The 24269-nt window shown below is 35.8% G+C and overlaps 2 protein-coding genes across 2 annotated transcripts; both read right to left on the minus strand.

The window, feature by feature from the left end:
• Positions 1-614: 614 nt before the first annotated feature.
• On the minus strand, positions 615-3222 carry LOC111987192 (disease resistance protein RPM1-like). Its single transcript, XM_065782371.1, has 2 exons — positions 772-3222; positions 615-671 (listed from the first exon to the last, which is right to left on the minus strand). Exons 1-2 carry the CDS (start codon positions 3220-3222, stop codon positions 615-617), a joined length of 2508 nt encoding a protein of 835 aa, XP_065638443.1.
• Positions 3223-15469: 12247 nt separating this feature from the next.
• Positions 15470-18359, minus strand: LOC112030790 (disease resistance protein RPM1-like). Its single transcript, XM_024063457.2, is given in 2 exon segments — positions 15470-17524; positions 17526-18359. Coding segments are annotated over 2 exon segments (2889 nt in total).
• Between the last annotated feature and the right edge of the window lie 5910 nt (positions 18360-24269).

Genomic DNA, 24269 nt, shown 5'->3' on the forward strand with positions numbered 1-24269 from the left:
AAAACTTTTTTTTTTCTTTCTATTTTAGTATTCTATCTAAGAAAATCCTCCTAACTCCCTTTTTTTTTTTTTTGGACTTCACTTCTTTACCACTTGTTTCATTTTGGTATAGTTATTGTATGGAAATATTTCCAGCACCTATCCAATGCTTGTCAAAAACATTTTCAGCGTAAGATGATAACTAAACGACAACCATTTCATTTTATGCTACGACTCAACATCACAACTCTTGTAGCGTTGTTCACCAGGAAGAAAAACAATACGTACGCAACCAAAAAATAAATTAAAAATACAACCCACTCTAAAAGCCAAATTTTACTAACCTTTCTCAATGGAAGCATCGATATTGCTGCTATCGTTGGTGTTGTGATCATCATTTTGGTTGATTATTTGTGCTCTTGGCCTCTCCAAATGCTTGGAATGGAGGCGGCGTGAGTCATAGCTGCCATGTTGCGCGCCAACCTTGTAAGATAGAAAAATGGCTGGTATATGTTCAACGATCCAGTAACAGGGTCCCACATCATAATTTAAACTATCTTCGAATTCTTTGGACATATCATAAAATCGCAGCCTTTTGAGGTTTCTTAGATGGTGAATTCCAAAGGGCACCTCCTTTAATTTTGGACTAGGCCCAAACTCAAGGTTTTCAAGAAGGGGCAATGCTCCTTCATCTATAATCAACAAATTCAATTCATCCAAGTACCTAAGCGTTAGTTTCCGAAGTTTTGGAAACCCTCCAGTCCTAAAATGCAATTGCTCTCCACTATATGCCTGCTGTGAGATGTCAAGCTCCAATAAGTTAGGTAGATTTTGAAGGCCTTTCAATGGATCTTCATTCAACCTTGACCAAAAAATCCTTAATCTGGCAAGATTTTGAAGTCTTGGAATCCAACCCGGTAACTTCTCTAAACACGCCTTTAAGTAGATGCGTTGAAGACATTGAGGTGGAGATGAAATAGTTTGTAAATCAATTATTTCATCTTCACTTATTGAGGCTATATCTAAAGATTGAAGGTGGCTCATCCTTTCAACAGAGATACACAAACTACTCATAGTTTCCTTTGAGAGGTTTTTCACACCTAGCTTCCTCAATTGGCTCAGTTGTCCCAATTCTTTAACAAAATCAACCCCTCCATGATTCAACTCAACATGATACAACTTTTGCAAGTTCATTAAAGACCCAACCCCTTTTGGTATTCTTACCCCTTTTTCCTGAGCCAAACTGAATGTTATTTGATAGTTGCGATGGTAGGCTATTAAATGTCGCAACTGACAAAGCTTGTTGATCTCTACTGGTATATCACACACTAGGGATTGCTTTAGATCTAAAGTCTCCAAATTTTGCAACTTTCCTATGGATTTTGGAAGCATTTTTACTTCGGTATTTTTGAAACTTAAATACCTTAAGTGAAATAAACCTCCCACATCTTCAGGAATGCAATCCAATGGAGCATCTTCAAAATCCATTATCTTCAAAAGCTTGAAATCAACAAAAAAAGTACTCATAAAGGACTTCGGCAATTCATCAAGATTGAACAATAAAAGAGAATGAATATGTGCGTCCTCAAATCCCTTCAATACACTATAAGAAACTCCATCTACTGACATACGTCGAGTTAGTCCTTCAAAGTTTGACTCTTGTTTTGACAAAACATGACAAAAACTCAAATCTTTCATCTTTTGAAGGACGATCTCACGAAAAAGATCATGGAGTCGGCATTGTCTAACTTTTCCATCAAAATTGACCTTTGATACTTGAACCAAGCTTCTGTGGATTAGTTCAGTCAAGTATTCTTGTGCAACCTCCTCAAATGTTTTACCCTCCTTTGCTTTCACAAAACCTTCAGCTATCCATTGTCGAATCAATCTTACACAGCTAATAGAATAGTCCTCTGGATACATACCAAGGTATAAGAAGCAAGATTTGAGGTTGTAAGGCAGGTCTTCAAAACTTAGGGATAGAATTTTACTAACACCTGCAAGATGAGGATTTATTCCTAACTCAAAGCCAAGGCTATCATGCAATTTTTGCCATTCAAAGAGAGTTTTGTCCTTGGTGGACAAAAGACCGCCTATAGCAACAATGGCAAGCGGTAATCCTTCACACTTCTCAAGAATTTCATGAGATGATTTCTCCAACATTGGGGGACAGTGTCCTCCAAGTTCAAATTGGAACGCCCTTTTGCAAAAGAGCTCCCATGCCTTATTAGGTAGTAGTGGTTGCAAGTTGTGAACTTTAACATGTGAAGATTTTTTGCAAAAATTAGCAACATCCAACTTCCGTGTTGTGATTAATATCCTTGAACCTTTTGTATTATCAGGTAAAGCATGTTCTATCTGCCCCCAAAAATCAATTTCCCATACATCATCAAATACAACTACATACCTTTTTTCTTGTAAATATTCTCTTGCTTTGCTAATTAGTGATGTCTTGTCTGCTGAGTCCATTCCCTCAGGTGGAGACTCCTTTCTTGCCTCGCAAAATTGCTTTACCATGCTTCTTACTAGATCCATCATGTTGTATGACTGAGACACTGAGATCCAAGCATGACAATCAAAATTTTCTCTCATCACATCGTGATCATAAACTTTCTTGGCAAGAGTGGTCTTGCCCAGTCCCCCCATTCCCACCACTGAAACTACAGTACGGTAAGAGTGTCCTTTTATGAGCCAACCGATTAATTCATCTTTGGAAGATTCAATGCCCACAACGTCAACATCTTCAAGAAAAAGAGAAGCCATTCGAGGGTCTTGCCACCTAACATTCCGAGCACCACTGCTTGATCCTTGACCAGTGGATTGGAAGCCGTATCTTTCACTCCTTGCCTTGATTTTCTGCACTGATGATTTGATCTCTTGAATCTCACTTGCTATCTTATGGCGGGGTATTAATGTTTTGAGTGAATGAGTTGTTTTATGGAAAAAACCAGTAAAACCACGCCGATGAGGACCATGTTGTGCCACCTGAAGCAAGTATTGGTCGATGGCAACATCTATGCGGAAAGCGACTTCTGTTAGTTGTTTCACCCATGTTTTGACACCCTCGCTCATGTCTTCTTCTGCTGCCGCCCTTGCATCTGCATCCTTGAGGAAGGACTGAATGCTCTCCAGTTCATATTTGATGTCAGCAACTTCTCCATGGACGCCACGTAGAAGTTTGGCTTCTTCGTTCACCAAGGGTCTTAGCTTGTCGATAATGGAGAATACTATAGTTTCCGCCATATTGTTTCTCCTTACTCCTTGCAACCTTATATAATTGCTTCTGAATGTTGGTATTGGGCTCTTGTATTTTGTAGATCTTTGAAATTTGAAGTTCACTAACTACATCTCAGGGTGAGCCAGCACCTTGAGATATGCAACGATCAACTTGTCCTGCTCAGTTTCCAAATTCAACGTGCTGTCTGGTATGGACTATGGAGCCCGGCAATGCTAGCTGTCGATTTGGGCTTGCGGACTTGTTCTTGGTTTAATCCAGGAAGCAACCTCTTCTGTTTCTAAATTGGACAAAACTCCATCTAAATTAATGGGTGGCGTGTACAAGAGAAAAAATAACAAAAAATTAAAAAAAAAAAAAATAAAAGGGAAAATTTTCCTTTCACACACAAAAATCAACCTACAATCCACTAACCATTCTTCATTTTATTAAAATAAGAATTTTTCCATTCACACACAAAAATCAACCTACAATCCACTAACCATTCTTCATTTTATTAAAAATGCTATAGTGAGACTTTACCCAAGAAAAGAAAAAGGATCATTGTAGGTCTTTTATTTATGCTAATACTGTAATATTTTTCTTCTCCACCTCTATATCTAGGATTAATAAATGAGTGTTACTATAAGTCTATAATCACTTGAAAGTTGTAACCACCTAATACATCTAGAGACATTAATTTCACACAACTGACGTTTCCAACGTGATTGGGGTTCACAATATGTTAAGTGTTTGTGGTAAGATTGACCATGTGAAATTAATGTTAATCCCATATTATTGTTTGTCCAGATTAAACCAATACGAGCCCTCTCCAGCCTCCTGCATGATCAACAAAAAGAAAGGGGATCCTCATAGGCAGTCACCAGTGTGGTGCCGGCCACGAAGTCTCTGATGGTAAAGTCAATGAACAAAGCTCAGGGAATAAAAAAAATTCTATAATTAGAGTGAGAGGTGATCAATGTGTATGTACCTTGTGTAGGATTTGGTAGATCCTATAAATAGGCTCACCTTGCTAGCCGTTGTCCCTCTTGAATGGTGACTTGAAAGCTAGTTTGGTAATGTCTCAGGCCTACTCAATTCGGCCGTAATGGAGGTTCCAACATTCTTATCTTTGATATATAACCGTCGAGGCCTTAAATTGCAGTATTTATGGCCCTCTATCCTTGTCCAGGCTGGCTCCTCTAGACGAGGGTTATTATTTGGTCTATCATTTATAATTACTCCATTTTCCCCCCATATTAAGTGTGGGTATTTTCATAAAATATCTTGGGAGCCTTAGAGAGAATATTGTAGTTTCCCCCATATTACATCTCTTCTTTGTCCTTCTCTTTGATGAAAGATTGACCATGATTAGGCTTACTATTTAGATCTTGAAATTTGAAAATTAATGCCACAAACTTAAAATAATAATAATAAAATAAACACAAAAAACTATTTTTTTTAACCCTATAAGTTAGGGTTGTAACAAATTAAATTTTATATTTTCAAAATTAATACATTGAACATTTCCTATAAAAAAAAAATACATTGAACAAAAAATAAGATATTCTTTTTAGAATAATATATTAATTAAACCCCCAATTTTCAAAATTAACAAATTTAATCGAACTTTCAAAAAGTCACGTTGAACCACATACCATTTAAGTATGTTAATCATGTACATGCGGGCCAACGAGGTAATGTTTAATAAACCATGCTCTTTTCTTGTGGGTCTCCTCCTCCTACCCACTGAATTTAACGTGGGCGACCATGGAAAGATAAAAAATTTACCATATATAACTACTCCATTTGTCTTTTTGATCAAGTGTGGTTATTTTATGAAATATTATGGAGTAATATGAGGAACAAGTCTTGAACATTGCAAATGTGATGTGTAGGAATCTTGCTAGATATTACAATTACAGTGTAAAAGTCAATCTTGCCCTGTGTGAGAATTTGTGAAAGAAAACTCTGATTGCATTAATTAGAAAATGATTGTACAGGAGTTATTTTATACAAGAGCTGAAGCAAAAAAAACTCCAAACAAAGTCCACATTATACGGATCTGAGCTGCAAAACCAACCAAATCATTACACGTGTACATGTACAAATAACTTCTAAACTACAGAAATGAATTAATCCTAAACTACAAGTTGCACAAGCTGTTGTTTTGGACTAAAGGACTGTTGTATTGCTATAACTGATGCAATCTTCCACTCCTCTGTTTCGGACCCCTGCCTCTCTGCCTGAAAGTTTGTCTCTCTATATCTCAGTGCTTGTTCATCTTAGCTTGCAACATTAGACTTGCCCTTCTGATACCCTGTGGGAGTTGTCTAATGAAATTTCAAATCAAAGATGTAACAATTGGTCTTGGACTTTGTCTTCGGGCATTACTTAGAACATATAATACCTTCTTGCAAGTTGCAAAAAGGGGTTAGTGACTATAATTGATACTATTATACACTATAAGATTAGTTTAAACCATAACTGATTACCCTTCGATCAGCTAATACTTTTTTCTGTTCCTAACATGTACATCCAGGGTTCGACCCCTCCTCTCTTAAGGTATGCTTACATTATATTCTTATAAAATAATTATATTATACTTTCCCAAGCATCACATAGGTTTGCAAGAAAGATCAAAACCACAAAGAGAACAATTCATAGAAGTTCAAATCCTTTCACAAAACAAAATAAATTTAGGAGGTGATTCCATCCGTAATTAGGAAAATATTAACACCAACCAACCCTTGATTTCTTTATGAAAGTTCAATATGGGTATGAAACACTCTTGAACGTTTAGACCCCCAGATACAAAAATACCAATTCAAGCTTTATATCAAACAATTAATGTGCGGAATATGATAACAAGTTTATAACAGAATTGATAAAACAATCTAAACCAAATATAAACACATCCACAACAGTAAATATAATCAAAGATAAAGGAAAGAGAGATGCAAACACACGGACAACACACGATGTGTTATCGAAGAGGAAACCGAAGTCCTCAGCGTAAAACCTCTCCGTTGCCCTCCAAGCGGTGATAAAATCCACTAAAGAATATAGTTGGGATACAGGAACATCAGAAAACCCTCCAAGCCTAATCTACCCAAGTACCTAAGCCCTCCAAGCTTCTTGCTCCAACGAGGTTACGCTGAACCTATTTCTTCTTTAGCTTGCCAGATTCCGCTACTTGACCATAGCATCAACCAATGTATATTGGTTCCTTCCCAAACTGCTTCCCTAAGCACCAAATGGACATTCTCACAGACGTGGGTGTGGTGAGATAAGGGTTTGGTAAATAACCTTTATGACAATGGAGAGGAAGAGAGTAGAGGAATTTGTAGAGTCTCTTTAGATGAAGATTGGGGATAAGGCAATCTTGTTTTTCTCTAGGGTTTTCTCTCACAAAATTCTCTTTGGAAGCTCTCTCAATATGATGGGTATAAGGGTGTATATATAGTAGGGTGTGAAGGGAATGCAAAACGTCAGTTTTTTGCCAAACAGGGCAAGTTGGCGACTTGGTCTCGCGGCTTGTCCAAGTCACGACGTAACGGCCTGGCTAGACTGGAACTTTTGTCCTGTAGCGTGACAGCTGGCGCGATCCTTCAGCTTCCCAATGTGCCTCTGACGTGCCAGCCTTTGGCGGCTTGCCAGTCGCGATCCACCCGCGAGCCCTAACCGCGAGCCTCTGTTTTTCTTGCACACTCTTGAGCTTTTCTTCACATCTTCTCACACACTACCCTTACAATTTTCTCACCTAAATACAGGGTTGCTAAGTGCTAAATTACAAGCAAATTGGTCACGGAATAAAGCCAATTAAATGGTTGATTAAATTCAACCTTACACTTTAGTTTTGTGAATTTAAATGAGAGGTAGAGTGAAGGAGATAAGGATTAAACTCAGGATATCATGTTTTAATACCATGTTAAATTACCGATTGTCTCAAAAGTTTAAGTTATTGGAATATGGTAAAATTAATTATTTAACTCAAGAAGGGGCAATGCTTCTTCGTCTATAATCAACGAATTCAATTCATCCAAGTTCCTAAGCGTTAGTTCACCAAGTTTTGGAAACCCTCCACCAGTCTTAAAGTGGAGTTGTTCTCCACTGTATGCCTGCATTGAGAAGCCTTTAAGTAGATGAGCTGAAGTCTTTGAGGTGGAGATGAAATGGTTTGGAAATCAATTATTTCATCTTCACTTATTGAGCTTATATCTAGAGATTGAAGGTGGCTTATCTTTTCAATAGAGATACACAAAAAACTCATGGTTTCCTTTGAGAGGTTTTTCACAGGATAAACAAACGGTGACAACTTACAAGGTGATTGCAACAATAGGGAAAAAAAATTAAAAGGAAAGGTAGCCATTAATTGTGGCAAAGACATCACTTATTTGAGGGTAACAACGAGCTTAACAAAAGATACAAATACAGGCATTTGATTTGAAAAGAAATGCCACTGATTTTCTAGGTGTTTGTTTTACATAAATTCACCCAACAACTCACGATTCTACCTATTCGACTACTTCTAACTACTCTTCAGGCCTTGAGTAAAAATATCTCTTAGTTTTCCTCCAGTCGGCCTTTTGATTTACCTAGGCCCTCTTCAAACCCCTGGTCTTCTTCAATCTGAACTGATGAGTTGGCCCTTCGCCCACCTGATCCCCCAGCCTCATTATAGTACGCAAACCATGCTAGGATTTGAAGTACCTGGCTGGCTACATAATGTTGGGCTTTATCTACAATCTCAGCTAACCTGATATAGCTTTGTGTCTTCAATGAAAGAGTGAAAAATGGAGCTTGGCGGGTACATTTGGAAGAATATTGAAAGGAAGGGCAGGAAGTTGCTGCGGACGTAGTTTGAGTTGCCTTGTATGGGGATTTGAGTTGAGTTGTTTGTTTGCTTAGAAAACAAAAGAAACATAAAGGGAAAATAATAATAATAATAATAAAATATGAAAATAAAAATAATTAAGAATGAAAAATAATTATTTAAATAAAATATAATGTAGAATAGATACTCTGATGTGAGGTGTTTTAAAAAGTGATTAGAGAAAAAAAAAATGTAAGTTCTTATATTAAAATAGACAAAATAATTTGCATGAGTTGTAGCAAATGTTTTGACCGTTCTTCTAACTCCTTTGCTACAAGGCCAAGTATTTTTTCCTTATCGAACATTGCGGAATTCAAAATAGCAAACTCTTATTATTATTTTAAAGTCCGTAGCTTATCACCATGTCTCATTTTAAAGAGGTTCATATCCTCTCACAAACAAACAATTACAGGGTCATTGCAATTCTAACGAGGCAATAGTCACACCAACAAACCCATCATTGTAGCAAAAAAAAAAAAAAAAAAGGTTCAAAACTGTTTGGAAATTTAGACCCCTTAAACAACCAGATTGCGTAGCCTAGATTAATTAGCCAAGTTGTTACTTAGTCAAATTAAGCAATTCTAGGTTAAAACAATCCAAACAATCATATCAAGAATATAAAGCAGCGGAAAATAAATAACACAAGATATGATCACCCAGGAAACCACTCGGTAAAAACCTGGGGAGGATTTGACCCACCGATCCTCAAGGCTAACCTGAATTCACTATGAAAGAATTGAAGTTCATACAAAAGGACTACAAGCTCCCCGCTCGACTTCCTAATGCTACCCAATAGGTTTGCAAGAAAGATCAAAACCACAAAGAGAACAATTCATAGAAGTTCAAATCCTTTCACAAAACAAAATAAATTTAGGAGGTGATTCCATCCGTAATTAGGAAAATATTAACACCAACCAACCCTTGATTTCTTTAGTTTTGTGAATTTAAATGAGAGGTAGAGTGAAAAAGATAAGGATTAAACTTAGGATCTCATGTTTTAATACCATGTTAAATTAACGATTGTCTCAAAAGTTTAAGTTATTGGAATATGGTAAAATTAATTATTTAACTCAAGAAGGGGCAATGCTTCTTTGTCTATAATCAACGAATTCAATTCATCCAAGTTCCTAAGCGTTAGTTCACTAAGTTTTGGAAACCCTCCACCAGTCTTAAAGTGGAGTTGATCTCCACTGTATGCCTGCATTGAGAAGCCTTTAAGTAGATGAGCTGAAGACTTTGAGGTGGAGATGAAATGGTTTGGAAATCAATTATTTCATCTTCACTTATTGAGCTTATATCTAGAGATTGAAGGTGGCTCATCTTTTCAATAGAGATACACAAAGAACTCATGGTTTCCTTTGAGAGGTTTTTCACAGGATAAACAAACAGTGACAACTTACAAGGTGATTGCAACAATAGGGAAAAAAAATTAAAAGGAAAGGTAGTCATTAATTGTGGCAAAGACATCACTTATTTGAGGGTAACAACGAGCTTAACAAAAGATACAAATACAGGCATTTGATTTGAAAAGAAATGCCACTGATTTTCTAGGTGTTTGTTTTACATAAATCCACCCAACAACTCACGATTCTACCTATTCGGCTACTTCTAACTACTCTTCAGGCCTTGAGTAAAAATATCTCTTGGTTTTCCTCCAGTCGGCCTTTTGATTTACCTAGGCCCTCTTCAAACCCCTGGTCTTCTTCAATCTGAACTGATGAGTTGGGCCTTCGCCCACCTAATCCCCCAGCCTCATTATAGTACGCAAACCATGCTAGGATTTGAAGTACCTGGCTGGCTACATAATGTTGGGCTTTATCTACAATTTCAGCTAACCTGATATAGCTTTGTGTCTTCAATGAAAGAGTGAAAAATGGAGCTTGGCGGGTACATTTGGAAGAATATTGAAAGGAAGGGCGGGAAGTTGCTGCGGACGTAGTTTGAGTTGCCTTGTATGGGGATTTGAGTTGAGTTGTTTGTTTGCTTAGAAAACAAAAGAAACATAAAGGGAAAATAATAATAATAAAAGATGAAAATAAAAATAATTAAGAATGAAAAATAATTATTTAAATAAAATATAATGTAGAATAGATACTCTGATGTGAGGTGTTTTAAAAAGTGATTAGAGAAAAAAAAATGTTAGTTCTTATATTAAAATAGACAAAATAATTTGCATGAGTTGTAGCAAATGTTTTGACCGGTTTTCTAACTCCTTTGCTACAAGGCCAAGTATTGTTTCCTTATCCAACATTGCGGAATTCAAAATAGCAAACTCTTATTATTATTTTAAACTAGTCGTAGACCCGCGCGTTGCGCGTGTTTTTTTTTTTTTTTTTTTTTTTATGATTGTGTTATTATTTGAAATATTTTTGTAAGTGTTACTACTTAAGTTGCATTATATATGTATAAACAATATATTGTAGGATTCGTGATGGTAGAAGGTATTGTCTTGGAATTAGATGTGGAAACAATACAACTATATTTGGCCTTGTAGTCAGTCAAGAGATGATATTCCATCTTCCCAAGTTAGTAAAATTTAATTAACTTAAAATTAGATAGAAATAATTTTATAAAAAACCATCAGTTACTACTGTCAATATAGTAAAAAATATTTTCAAATAAATGTTGGATAATATGAACAACCTACACTACCAAAAATAATATGACAACAATTTTAGAAAAACATTTCATTTTAGTTACAATTGACATTTGGACATACCTGAAGAAAACTTCCAGCTTTTTAACTTGCAATTAGATAGATAATCCACAATAATTTGGTAGACAATATGAACAGCCTACACAACCAAAAAATAATATAAAAATGATTTTAGCATACCAAAACAGAATATAAAAATATTTGACCATAGCCTTTTCATTTTATTTATAATTGAGAGTTGGACGTACTTGACAAAACAATCCAGCTTTTGAACATTTAATAGAAAATCTGTAATCAACTGGTACAAAATATGAACAACCTACACAACCAAAAGATAATATAAAAAATATTTTAGCCTTTCTTTTTTGGGGTGCATTCATTTTGTTGTCATCTATTTATAGTGTCTTCCGAGTTAGTAAGTAAGTCCACGCATGTAACATGAATGACATTTTTATAAGACTATTTGGACATTCCAGCCTTTTATGCAAGTGCATTCAAAATGTAAATATAAATAAAATAATAAGCATTGTGGCTGTAAAACATAAATAAAAATTATGAGATATTTTTGCACCAGTCATGTTTTTCGATAGAAAATATCTTATCTCAAAATTTGAATATCATGTGGTTCTAGAGTATTTGGAACATATTTTATTTATAAAATTTCCCCATTTTCCCAACTTGTCTGGGTTTTAAATTCTTTTGTATCGTGGGAATGTAATTTAGTAAAATTTCATATTGAAAGATAGACACCATAGCTGCTGACATGACTCCATAGTACCTACCAACCATCATTTATTAACCGTCATTATAGTAAAAGATCATTTGAAATAACTGGTGGATAACATGAACACCCTACCAATAATATGAGGACTAGTTTAGCTAAGAATTTCATTTTAGAGAGACCTGAAGAAATATTACAGCTCGTGTGAACTTGTAATTTAATAGGTAATCCATTATGATTTGGTAGAAACCAAAAGATATTATAAAAATTATTTTACCACATGAAAAGATAATATAATCTCAATTTTATAATAGCCTTTTTATTAATTGAGAGTTTGACATACTTTACGAAACAATCCAGCTGTTGAACTTGCGATTTAATAGATATTCTGTAATCAATTGGTACAAAATATGAACAACCTACACAACCGAAAAATAAAAATAAAAAATATTTTAGCATAGCCTTTTCATTTTATAGTTGTTCAACTTGCAACTTAATACATATTCCGTAATCAACTGCTAGGAATAATTTAAAAAATATTTTAACCTGAAGAAACAATCCGGCTTAAAAACGTGTAAATTAACAGGTAACTTGTGAGGAACTGCTGATTAAAATAGTAATCAGAACGATAACAGGTGTCCACATCATTCAACACCAACACCTTTAATGTGATATTTTTGCACCATTCATGTTTTTCAATAGAAAATATCTAATCTCTAAACATATTACAATCTTGTCTAACAGTTATTTCAAAATCTGAACATCATGTGATTCCAAAGAATTTGGAATTTTCACTAAATTATTTTACAATCTCATATGACGATCATCTCAAAATTTGATTATCATGTGGTTCTAAAGTATTTGGAAAATTATTAATTTATAAAATTCCCCCAAGATAATCCATTATAATTTGGTAGAAACCAAAAGATAATATAAAAATTAGTTTAGCACAACAAAAAATAATACAACCTCGATTCTATAATAGCCTTTTCTTTAATTGAGATTTGGACATACTGTACGAAACAATCTAGCTGTTGAACTTGCAATTTAATAGATAATTCGTAATCAATTGGTATAAAATATGAACAACGTACACGACTAAAAGAAAATATAAAAAATATTTTAGCATAGCCTTTTCATTTTTTTAATAATTAAAAGTTACAAATACTTTAAAGAAACAATCCAATTTTTGAACTAAACACCCTACACAACCAAAAGATAATATAAAATTATTCAAGCATACCAAAAGATAATATAAAAATATTTTAGCATAGCCTTTTCATTTTATTTACAATTGAGTGTTGCACATACTTGAAAAAACATTCCAACTTTATTTACAATGGAATTTCCTAGCAAAGCAACTCAATCAACAATGTCCTTTTTTTTTGGTTATTTTCTTTGGTTACACAAACTGTTCAGCCAAATGTGGAATTTCTCAGCAAAGCAACTCATTAAACAATACATTGTAGTAAAGTAGAAGTAATATTTTCTGACAATGTGCAACTGTATCAAGCTCTGACCGCTCGCATATTTGTTTTTTATTCAGGTGGACTGCTACCTCTTCATCCATAGTGGTAATAGCTCTGGATCTATCAATGACACTTGTGGGCCAAAGAGGCACATGGCTGATGTACTTTGGTTATTCATTTCATTAATTTTCTTTCTGCCGTCAGCACTTAAAGTTGAACTGACTACATTTGCTGAAGGTGTTTTTGCATTGAATTATTCCATTATGTTCTGTCTGTAACTGAAGAGGGATGCTAATGAAAATGGCAGCCTTCATAAATAATGGTAGAAAATCCTAATGGCCATGTGTCATGGGATGAGAAACCTTATCAATGTGATTGCTCACATTTGTTCCTCTAAATCCATTTTAAATGACGAGCCTATAGCTTCTGATAATGTATAGAATAGGAGTTGGTTCCACTTGTCATGAGAAACCCATGGGGCTCCACATGGTTTTTTTTATAGTTTTTTTAGTTCTTTTTATTCTTTCTTACAAATAAATTTTAATAGTAATAGCAAACTTATTGAACATTCATATCAATGTTTGCAATTACAATCTATGTTCTGTGCAGCTAAATAATTTAACAAAGGAGAACACAATGGTGGTCAAATAAATGACACCTCACATTTGTTCCTCTAAATCCATTTTAAATGACGAGTCTATAGCTTCTGATAATGTATAGAATAGGAGTTGGCTCCACTTGTCATGAGAAACCCATGGGGCTCCTAAATGGTTTTTTTATAGTTTTTTTAGTTCTTTTTATTCTTTCTTACAAATAAATTTTAATAGTAATAGCAAACTTACTTAACATTCATATCAATGTTTGCAATTACAATCTATGTTCTGTGCAGCTAAATAATTTAACAAAGGAGAACACAATGGTGGTCAAATAAATGACACCTCACATTTGTTCCTCTAAATCCATTTTAAATGACGAGTCTATAGCTTCTGATAATGTATAGAATAGGAGTTGGCTCCACTTGTCATGAGAAACCCATGGGGCTCCTAAATGGTTTTTTTATAGTTTTTTTAGTTCTTTTTATTCTTTCTTACAAATAAATTTTAATAGTAATAGCAAACTTACTTAACATTCATATCAATGTTTGCAATTACAATCTATGTTCTGTGCAGCTAAATAATTTAACAAAGGAGAACATATTTTTTAATAACTACGTTGTATTGCTAAGATTATGTACAACAACATAGGTGGTGACAACAAAGAGATTCTATTTTCCAATAATGATGCTATCAGTGCTACCTGTGCAAAAACATATGAGGAGGCAGTCACAGGGTCATTGGATAAAAGTCTCCAGGCAGGTATTCCTTGAATATTTTTTAAGTTGTATGATNATTTATATACCTAGGGTAAAAACATAAAACCCTAAACGTTTAATGAAGTAGGGCTGAGTTGGAAATTCTGCAGAAAATTCAACATGTGCGATTTTCGATCGATCGAGTCTATTCTTCGATCGATCGAGCCAGGCCGAAAGTCCCAAGTACTTCTGCAGCCACTCGATTCCAACTTTACAATATTAAACCAACTTTGAGCAAGTCTAAATAAGACTAAATACAATGTTTTGATCATGGTTTGCCAACATTACAAATTAGAGTTCTAAATACATAAAATCCTAAGACCTTAGAACCTAACAAAAACCACTTATTTGGGCCAAAACAATGAGAAGCAAAATATAGGAGAAAATGACAAACATGAAACATGTAAAAGAAAACCACATGATTTCCTACTTGATTCTCTTCAAAAACAAGCCCAATAACGTGTCCCAGCAGCAACAATTATAATCACCTCCGCATCCAAGTCTGTAGACAAAGCCTAACAATTCTAGTGTCAAGATTCATATAAAAATATGGTCTAATAGGACTATTGTTTAAAAAAAAAGATCTAATAGGACTATTGAGGATTCAAACTATTAAATCATCATATTATGGGGAAGAGCATACTTACAGATTTAAATTAGCATCACTAAGTAGAAAATGATTGTTTACCTACCACAAGTGGACAAACTTTGATTAGTAATGAAGAAGTTAACACTAGAAAATAATAAAATAAAAACAACGTAAAATATGACTAAATATCTCATAATTGAAATCTCAAATTAAATGCTTCAACAAATTCATTTTAATCACTCTATCTAATAAGAGCAAATGTTTTAACAATGGTCAATTCCCTCTGTCAGTTGCTTTGTTTTGTTTTGATACAGTATTCACGCAATTTAGCAAATGAGCTTCTGCCTCTACCTTTTTCACAAAGTGCAATTTAAGGAAAATATGAAAAATCAGCGAAATCCAAACAAACAGACCATGGAAGCAATAAGTGGTGAATCACATATTTCAACCAATGTAAAATAAAATGGACTACAATTGCTTTTAACTATACAAATCTACAACACAAATCCCACCACATTATTTACCAGTAAAAGAAGAAAAGCCAAGTCAAAAAAAAAAAAAAAAACACAAAATTTAAAGCCAATTTTTAGCTAAATTGCACTAACCTTTCTCAACTAAGCATTGATATTGTTGCTATCATTCTCATAATGATTATCGTTTTGGTTTATTGTTTGCCCTTCGAACCCCATCAAATGCTTGGAATGGAGAATGTGGGCCTCAAAACCATAATATCCTATGCAAACCTTGTGAGTGAGATAAACGATTGGTACATGCTCAACGATCCAATAACATTGTCCTTGCTTAGGATCCAAACTTTCTTCGAATTTCTGGGGCATATCATGAAATGTCAGTTCTTTGAGGCTTCTCAAATGATATATTCTAGATGGCACAACTTTTAGTTCTAGACAAAGCCCAATTGAAAGAATTTCAAGAAGAGGCAATGCTCCTTCATCTATCATTAATGAATTCAATACATTCAAGTGTAGGAGAGATAGCTTCTTGAGTTTTGGAAACCCTCCTATCTTTAAATGCAATTGCTCTCCACTGTATGCTTTCTCTGAGATTTTGAGCTCCAAATTAGGCAAATTTTGAAGGGCATTCAATGGGTCATCATTCAACCTTGACCAAAAAATCCATAATCTGACTAGATGCTGAAGCTTTGGAATCCAATCTGGGAACTTCTCTAAAGGCCCTCTTATGTAGAGGTGTTGAAGATATCGAGGTGGCGATGAAATGGATTGTAAATCAATTATCTCATCTTCGCTTATTGAGGCTATATCAAGAGATTGAAGGTGGTTCATCATTTCAATAGAGGCACACAAAGCCTTTGCCATTTCCTTTGAAAGGTTTTTCACGCCTAGCTTCCTCAATTGTCTTAGCTTTCCCAACTCTTCAATCAAATCAAACCCACCATGATTTAAATCCATGTGATACAACTTTTGCAACTCTGTTAAATACCCAACACCATTTTGTATCTTTACTCCTTTTTCCCAAGCCAAACTAAAATCTTTTTGATTGTCACGATAGTAGGCTATAAGATTTCGCAACTTACAAAGTTTGTTAATCTCTACTGGTATATCGGACACTAGGGATTGCTTTAGATCTAGAGTCTCCAAATTTTGCAAATTTCCCATGGATTTTGGAAGCATTTTTACTTGGGTATATCTCAAACTCAAGTACCTTAAATAAAATAAACTTCCTACATCTTCAGGAATGCAATCCAATGGAGCATGCTTGAAATCTGCAACTTTTAAAAGCTTAAAATTAGCACAAAATGTACTCATGAAAGGCTTCGGCAATTCATCGAGATTGAACAATAAAAGAGAATGAATGTGAGTGTTCTCAAATCTCTTCAATACATCATATGAAACTCTGTCTACTGACATACGTCGAGTTAGTCCTTCAAAGTTGGACTCTTGATTTGAAAGAATATGACAAAATCTCAAATACTTTATCTTTTGAAGGATGACCTTGCGCAAGATATCATGTAGTTGACATTCTCTAACTTTTCCAGAAAAGTCGATCTTTGATACTTGTACCAAGTTTCTATGTATTAATTCAGTCAAGTACTCTTGTGCAACCTCCTCAAACGTTTTACCCTCCACTGCTTTTACAAAGCCTTCAGCTATCCATTGTTGAATCAATCTTGTGCAATTAATAGAGTAGTCCTCTGGATACATACCAAGGTATAAGAAGCAAGATTTGAGGTTGTAAGGTAGTTCTTCAAAACTTAAGGATAGAATTTTGTTGACACCTGCAAGATGTGGATTTCTTCCTAACTCAAAGCCAAGATTATCATGCAAGTTATGCCATTCAAAGAGAGTTTTGTCCTTGGTTGACAAAAGACCACTTATAGCAACAATTGCAAGCGGTAATCCTTTGCACTTCTCAAGAATATCATGAGATAATTTCTTCAACACTGGGGGACAATGTCCTCCAAATTCAAATTGGAATGTCCTTTTGCTAAAGAGCTCCCATGCCTTATTAAGTGGTAGTGGTTGCAAGGTGTGAACATGAACAAGTGAAGACTTTTTGCAAAAATTAGCAACCTCCCACTTTCGTGTTGTAATCATTATCCTTGCACCTTTCATATTATCAAGTAAAGCATGTTCTATTTCCCCCCAAAAATTGATTTCCCAAACATCATCAAATACAACTACATACCTCTTTTTCTTGTAAGTATTCTCTTGCTTTCCTAATTACAGACATCTTGTCAGCTAAGTCAATTCCCTTTGGAGGAAACTCCTTTCTTGCCTCGCAAAATTGCTTTATCATGATCCATAGTAGATCCACCATGTTGTATGACTGAGACACTGCGATCCAAGCATGACAATCAATGTGTCCTCTCACCATGTGGTGATCATAGACTTTCTTGGCCAGAGTGGTTTTGCCCAAACCCCCCATTCCCACCACTGAAACCACAGTACGGTGAGATTGTCCTTCTACTAGCCAACCGATCAATTCATCTCTAGGAGATTCAATGCCCACAACTTCAGCATCATCAATAAAAAGAGAAGCCATTCGAGGGTCATGCCACCTAAGATTCTGAGAACCACTGCTTGATCCTTGACCAGTGGATTGGAATCCATATCTTTCACTTCTTTCCTTGATTCTCTGGAGGGACGTTTTGATCTTCTGAACCTTATTGGCTATTTCGTGCCGAGGTTTTAACATTGTAATCAAGCGAGCTGATTTCTGGAGGATACCACTGAATCCAAGACGCCGATGAGGATGATGTTGAGCCATCTGAAGTAAGTACTCGTCCATGAAAACATCTATGTGAAAAGCTACTTCTCTTACTTGTTTCACCCAAGTTTTGACACCCTCGCTCAGGTTATCCTCTGCTGTGGCCTTTGTATCTGCGTCCTTGAGGAAGGACTGAATGCTCTCCAGTTCATCTTTGATATCAGCTACTTCTTCATGGATGTCTCGTAACAGTGTTGCTTCTTCGCCCAACAAGGAAATTAGCTTCTTGATAAGAGCGGATATTGCTTCTGCTGCCATGTGCCTCTCGTCTTACTCCAAGGAAACGTCTGTTATTTCTTTTGTTTTTGGCTCTTCCCTATAATCAAATGGACTGTTTGGGTTCCTTTCTATGATCAAGCTTCCACCCACTTTTTCTAAACTATTTTTTTGCTTTTCTTCTTTCTAGCTTTTGAGTCAGATTAGTCTGCTTTAGTCACGTTGTTGGAAACAACAATCATGTCTTAACACTTTGGAATTTTCACTTTGCTGCCCATCATAACCCCCACTTTGTAATTGTTACTTTCCCACCCCTAGGCCCTAGCTAACTCATAATGTGCTAGGAGCTTTAGGATTTTATATCGTTCAGTGGTTCAGATTTTGTGTACTTGTATTGTTTATTGTTAGTGCCATTTCCACTTCCTTTGCTATATTGAGGTCGAATATTATTTCTTAATCCCACATTGTGGAATTCATAATATCTTATATTAGGTTGGAGATTTCACAAAGAACATCTGGAATGGGTTTTGAATAGCAACAATGAGCACTAAAGCAAAGTTATGCGCCAGTGAGGCAGTGCTTCATTGATGAAGAATATCAGAAAGTGTAAGGGATGATTGAAGGAGGAAACAGAATCAACAAGAAGTCGTTTTCATCTACTTGTTTTCTATTGTTTGAATTAAAACATAGTGCAAGCTGCACGCCGTGTGGAGTCAAGCTTAAAATGTTCACGTGTGTCTTGCTCGTGCCTTCTTGGAGGCTGTTATTACTGTTATCACTGTGCAACAGTTACCAGCAAAATAAATTTCATTGTTTTTTGTCCTAAATTTCTTTGTTATAATTTTTTTTACCTAGAAACCTGAAATATAAACCTTGCTAGAAAGTTCAAGCGACTCTACTACAACTATACCCAAAAGGGCCAAAACATGGTTCCCATCCTCACGGGTACATACGAGCTATGATATTTGAAGTTCACAATTAATGTTACAAAATTTGTGGGATACAATTGAAGAATATTATTAAAACTATTCTAAATTAAAATACGAGATATCAAGAACAAGGCAAGCAATTAGAGCAGAAGAAACAAGGTTCAACACGCATAGCTGAAGTTCAAGAAGCCATATCTGATGCTCTTGTCATTCAGTAGCTGTTTTGAGTTGTAAATAATAAACGATTGGTAGTTTAGTTTTATTTTGGAATGTCATTAGTGTTCACACGTGAGTAGTTTAGTTTGGTAACACGTGAAATTGGTTGTTAGGCAATTGGATTAGTTTGTTAAGCACTCTGTTTTCTGTTTCAGCCTCAGTGCAACATAATCATGTATATATATACTCATAATCTAAATTAATGAAGTAATTCAGTTTTTCCCAATTCTTTCATTTCTTTATATGGTATCAGAGCTCTCTAGAGACTTAGAATTCTAGGGTTTACAAATTTGGGATTTCTTTTCGCCATTGTTGTTTCTCAAGCTTTCTTCAAATCCTTTCACGATTTTCTTTCGGCTTTCTCAAGCTTCCTCAAAATCTCAAGGATTTAAGCTTTTCCTTTTGCTTCAATGGCGGATGCACCAACAACTAACACTGAATCTTCGTCTTCCTCACAAGAATCATATAATCTCAATGATCCCCTGTTCTTACATCCTGGAGAAAATCCAGGAGCTGTTCTTTCTTCTCAGCTTTTGATTGGAGAAGAGAACTATTCTGCATGGGCGAGATCGGTGAGGAAATCTTTGATTGGTAAGAATAAACTTGGTTTTATAGATGGATCCATCACCATTTCTTCTCCACTCGTGAATTCACCAACTGCTATTCAAGCATGGATTCGTGCTGATAACATAGTTGGTACTTGGATTACTAACTCAGTATCACCAAAACTTCAGGGTAGTATCATTTACAGAGATACTGCCTTTGAGATTTGGACTGAGCTTCGAGACACCTTCAATCAAGGGAATGGGACCAAGGTTTTCAACATTCAGAAGCAAATTACTGAGATTCATCAGGGAGAACAATCCCTCACTGACTACTTCAGTCAGCTTAAGGTCTTGTGGGATCAACTTCAGAATCTTAGTCCATTTCCCCAATGCACCTGTGGCAAATGTGTATGCAATGTTAATCAAAGGTTGAAGGATCTATAAGCAAAAGAAGCAACAATGAAGTTTCTTATGGGAGTTAACGATGTGTTTTCTCAAGTCAGAACACAAATTTTGCTTATGGATCCACTGGCTTCTGTTAACAAGGCCCATTCTTTGTTCATCCAAGAGGAAATGTAGAAATCAGTTGTCAATTCTGTTAGAGTTGAGTCTATGGTTTTGGCCACCAAGAGCTCAGGCAACAATCCAAAAGGAAAAGAAAGGTCTTTATGCACTCACTGTGGAAAATTGGGTCACACTGTGGATAAGTGCTACAAGCTGCATGGTTTCCCACCAGGTTACAAATTTAAGAACAGAAATATGATGGCTCATCAAGTTTCAGCAATTGCAAATCAGTTTCAGGGTCAATGCTTAGCTCCAATGGTTGATTCTACTCATGTTACCACTGCTAAAGCACCTGCATTTACCCCTGATCAGTATCAACAGCTTCTATCCTTGATTGGAGTTCATTACACTTCATCAGTTCCAAAACCTCATATGGTTAATGCTACATCTTTGTCATCCAATGCAGTAGCAGGTACTATTTCTTCACCACATTCAATCTTTTCTGCTAAGGTTGTGAATAGAAAAGCTTTTGGTATTGAAACTTGGGTTATAGATACTGGTGCTACAGATCACATAGTTTGTTCAATGCATTTGTTGACTTCTTTTACTGTAATTTCTAATTCTGTGGTTGAATTACCTAATGGAGAGGCTGCTCTTGTGACTCATGTTGGTACACTTAAACTTTCTTCACACATTATCCTCACAAATGTCCTGTGTGTGCCTTCCTTTTCATTTAATTTGATCTCTGTCAGTGCCTTAACTCATTCTCAGCCCCTTTGCTTGGTATTTCTTTCCAACTATTGTTTTATACAGGACCTTACCTGTTGGAACACGATTGGAATGGGCAGAATGCATGATGGACTCTATTTGTTATAAGGTTCTAGCCTTTCCACAGCTTCCAAGTCTCTTGATGATTTTCTTCTCAAGAATAAATTTAGCTCATTTACTTCTTTTTCATCTTCTGTTTCTTCTGCCAATTTGTATTCTCTATGGCATTCTAGATTAGGACATCCATTTGATAATAAACTTCATTCTTTAGGACATACTTTTCCTTTCTTGCAAAATTGTTGTACTAAAGATTGTGTTGTATTTCCTTTGGCAAAGCAAAAGAGACTACCATTTCCCTTTGATAATAAAAGAGCTGCTCATTCTTTTGATCTTGTTCATATGGATGTTTGGGGACCTTTTTCCATTCCTACCACTGTTGGACATAGATATTTTCTTACCATTGTAGATGATGCATCAAGAGCTACTTGGGTTTTCCTTATGAAAGTAAAATCAGAAGTTAGGCCTTTGATTGTTTCATTTTACAATATGGTACATACTCAATTTCAAACCAAAATTAAGTCCATCAGAACTGATAATGCCTTAGAGTTTAACATGTTTGAATTCTACAATTCTAAAGGTATTATTTATCAACAAAGCTGTGTTTACACTCCACAACAAAATTCAGTTGTGGAGAGGAAACACTAGCATATTTTGGCAACAGCTAGGGCCCTACAAATTCAATCCAACATTCCTCTTGTTTTCTGGGGTGATTGCATTCTCACAGCTGTCTATTTAATCAATAGACTTCCTGCCCCTTTTCTGCAACATAAGTCCCCACATGAGGTCCTTTTCAATCAAGTTCCTTCTTACTCTCATCTTAAAACCTTTGGCTGTCTTTGTTTTGCCACTAATGTTTCTCCACATAAACACAAGTTCACTCCTCGGGCTTGGAAATCAGTTTTCTTAGGGTATCCTTTTAATATCAAAGGTTACAAACTACTTAACCTTCAATCTCATTCCATTTTCATTTCTAGAGATGTGATCTTTCATGAAAAGGTTTTTCCTTTTGCCTCACACACTTCCCTTCCTCCTTTTGCCTTAATTCCTTTGCCTAATTTTCCTTCCATTTCCCCAGCTTTTCTTGATCCTATCTCTTCTATCAGTACTGATTCCATTGTACAAATACATCATGATCTTGACTCAGATGATCAAGCCTTTCCTAATGCCCTTGATCATGTTGTTTCTGACATACTTGAGCATGATGTTTCTGTTACTCCAGCTGTAACCCCTGATGTCCCTAGAAGATCCAATAGGGTGCCTAAACCTCCATCCTATCTTAAGGCTTACCATTGTAACCAAGTTTCATCTGCATCTCATTCCAATCAGCTCCAATCAGGTACTTCCTATCCTCTTTCTTCTTACCTTTCTTATGACAATTTATCTTCCACCTACAAATCCTTTTGTTGCTCCATTTGTACCACCTCAGAACCTAAACATTTTTCACAAGCAGTGTCTGATCCTAAGTGGCAAGATGCCATGGATGCTGAGATTGCAGCCCTAGAAGCAAACAATACTTGGACTATCACTCCCTTGCCTCATGATAAACATCCTATTGGGTGCAAATGGGTCTATAGGATTAAGTATAAGGCTGATGGGGCTGTTGAAAGGTATAAGGCTAGGTTGGTTGCAAAGAGTTTTACCCAAAAGGAGGGTTTGGATTACCTTGAGACATTCAGTCCTATTGCTAAGATGGTTTCTGTGAAGTGTGTTCTAGTAGTGGCTGTTGTGAAGGGCTGGTTCCTTAGCCAACTTGATGTAAATAATGCTTTTCTTCATGGTGATTTACATGAAGAAGTATATATGGCTCTTCCACCTGGATTTCATAGCAAGGGGGAGCATGGAGAGTAGCTTGTATGCAGATTAAACAAGTCCATTTATGGTTTTAAACAGGCATCAAGACAGTGGTTCTCTAAATTCTCAACCACACTTATTCAGCTTGGCTTCATTCTATCCAAAGCAGATTATTCACTCTTTGCCAGGAAACAAGGAGCTTCTTTTATTATTTTATTAGTCTATGTTGATGATGTTCTTATAGCAAGCAATGACAAAGAGCAAGTTGATCAGTTTAAGGTAATGCTGAATCAGAAATTCAAGTTGAAGGATTTGGGTGCATTGAGATATTTTCTTGGTTTGGAGGTAGCTAGAACAGCCAAAGGAATCTCTTTGTGTCAAAGGAAATATGCCCTTGAGATTTTGGAGGATGCAGGACTTCTTGGTTGCAAACCTGTCAAAGTTCCTATGGATCCAAATCTAAAACTTAGCAAACATGAAGGCTTATTGCTTGATGACCCAGGTCAGTATAGAAGATTGGTGGGAAGGTTATTGTACCTAAGCATTACTAGGCCTGATATCACATTTGCAATTCACAAACTAAGCCAATTTATGGCTAAACCAAGAAAACCACATCTTGAGGCAGCACTTAAGGTTCTGCAATACTTAAAGAGTGAACCTGGTAAAGGGATTTTCTTCTCAGTAAGTTCAGAGTTGCATGTAAAAGGCTTTACAGATTCTGATTGGGCTTCATGTCTAGATACCAGAAGGTCTATTACTGGATATTGTATATTCATTGGAGAATCATTGGTTTCATGGAAATCAAAGAAACAATCCACTGTTTCCAGATCCTCAGCAGAAGTGGAGTATAGGGCAATGGCTGTTTCAACTTGTGAAATTGTTTGGATTCTCTATTTGTTGAAGGATCTTCAAGTCAATCACAATAGAGAAGCATTGCTGTTTTGTGACAGCCAAGCAGCTCTCCACATAGGTTCCAATCCTGTATTTCAAGAGCGAACGAAGGATATAGAGATTGATTGCCATGTTGTGAGGAATAAGGTGTTGGACAGAGTTATCAAGCTCATTCATGTCAGAACACAGTCCCAACTGGCAGACTTACTTACTAAGGCTCTGAGTCACAAACAATTTTCAGAACTTTT

The sequence above is a fragment of the Quercus suber genome, unplaced genomic scaffold (assembly GCF_002906115.3).
Source record: "Quercus suber isolate HL8 unplaced genomic scaffold, Cork oak 2.0 scaffold_299, whole genome shotgun sequence".
NCBI classification, from domain to species: Eukaryota; Viridiplantae; Streptophyta; class Magnoliopsida; order Fagales; family Fagaceae; genus Quercus; species Quercus suber.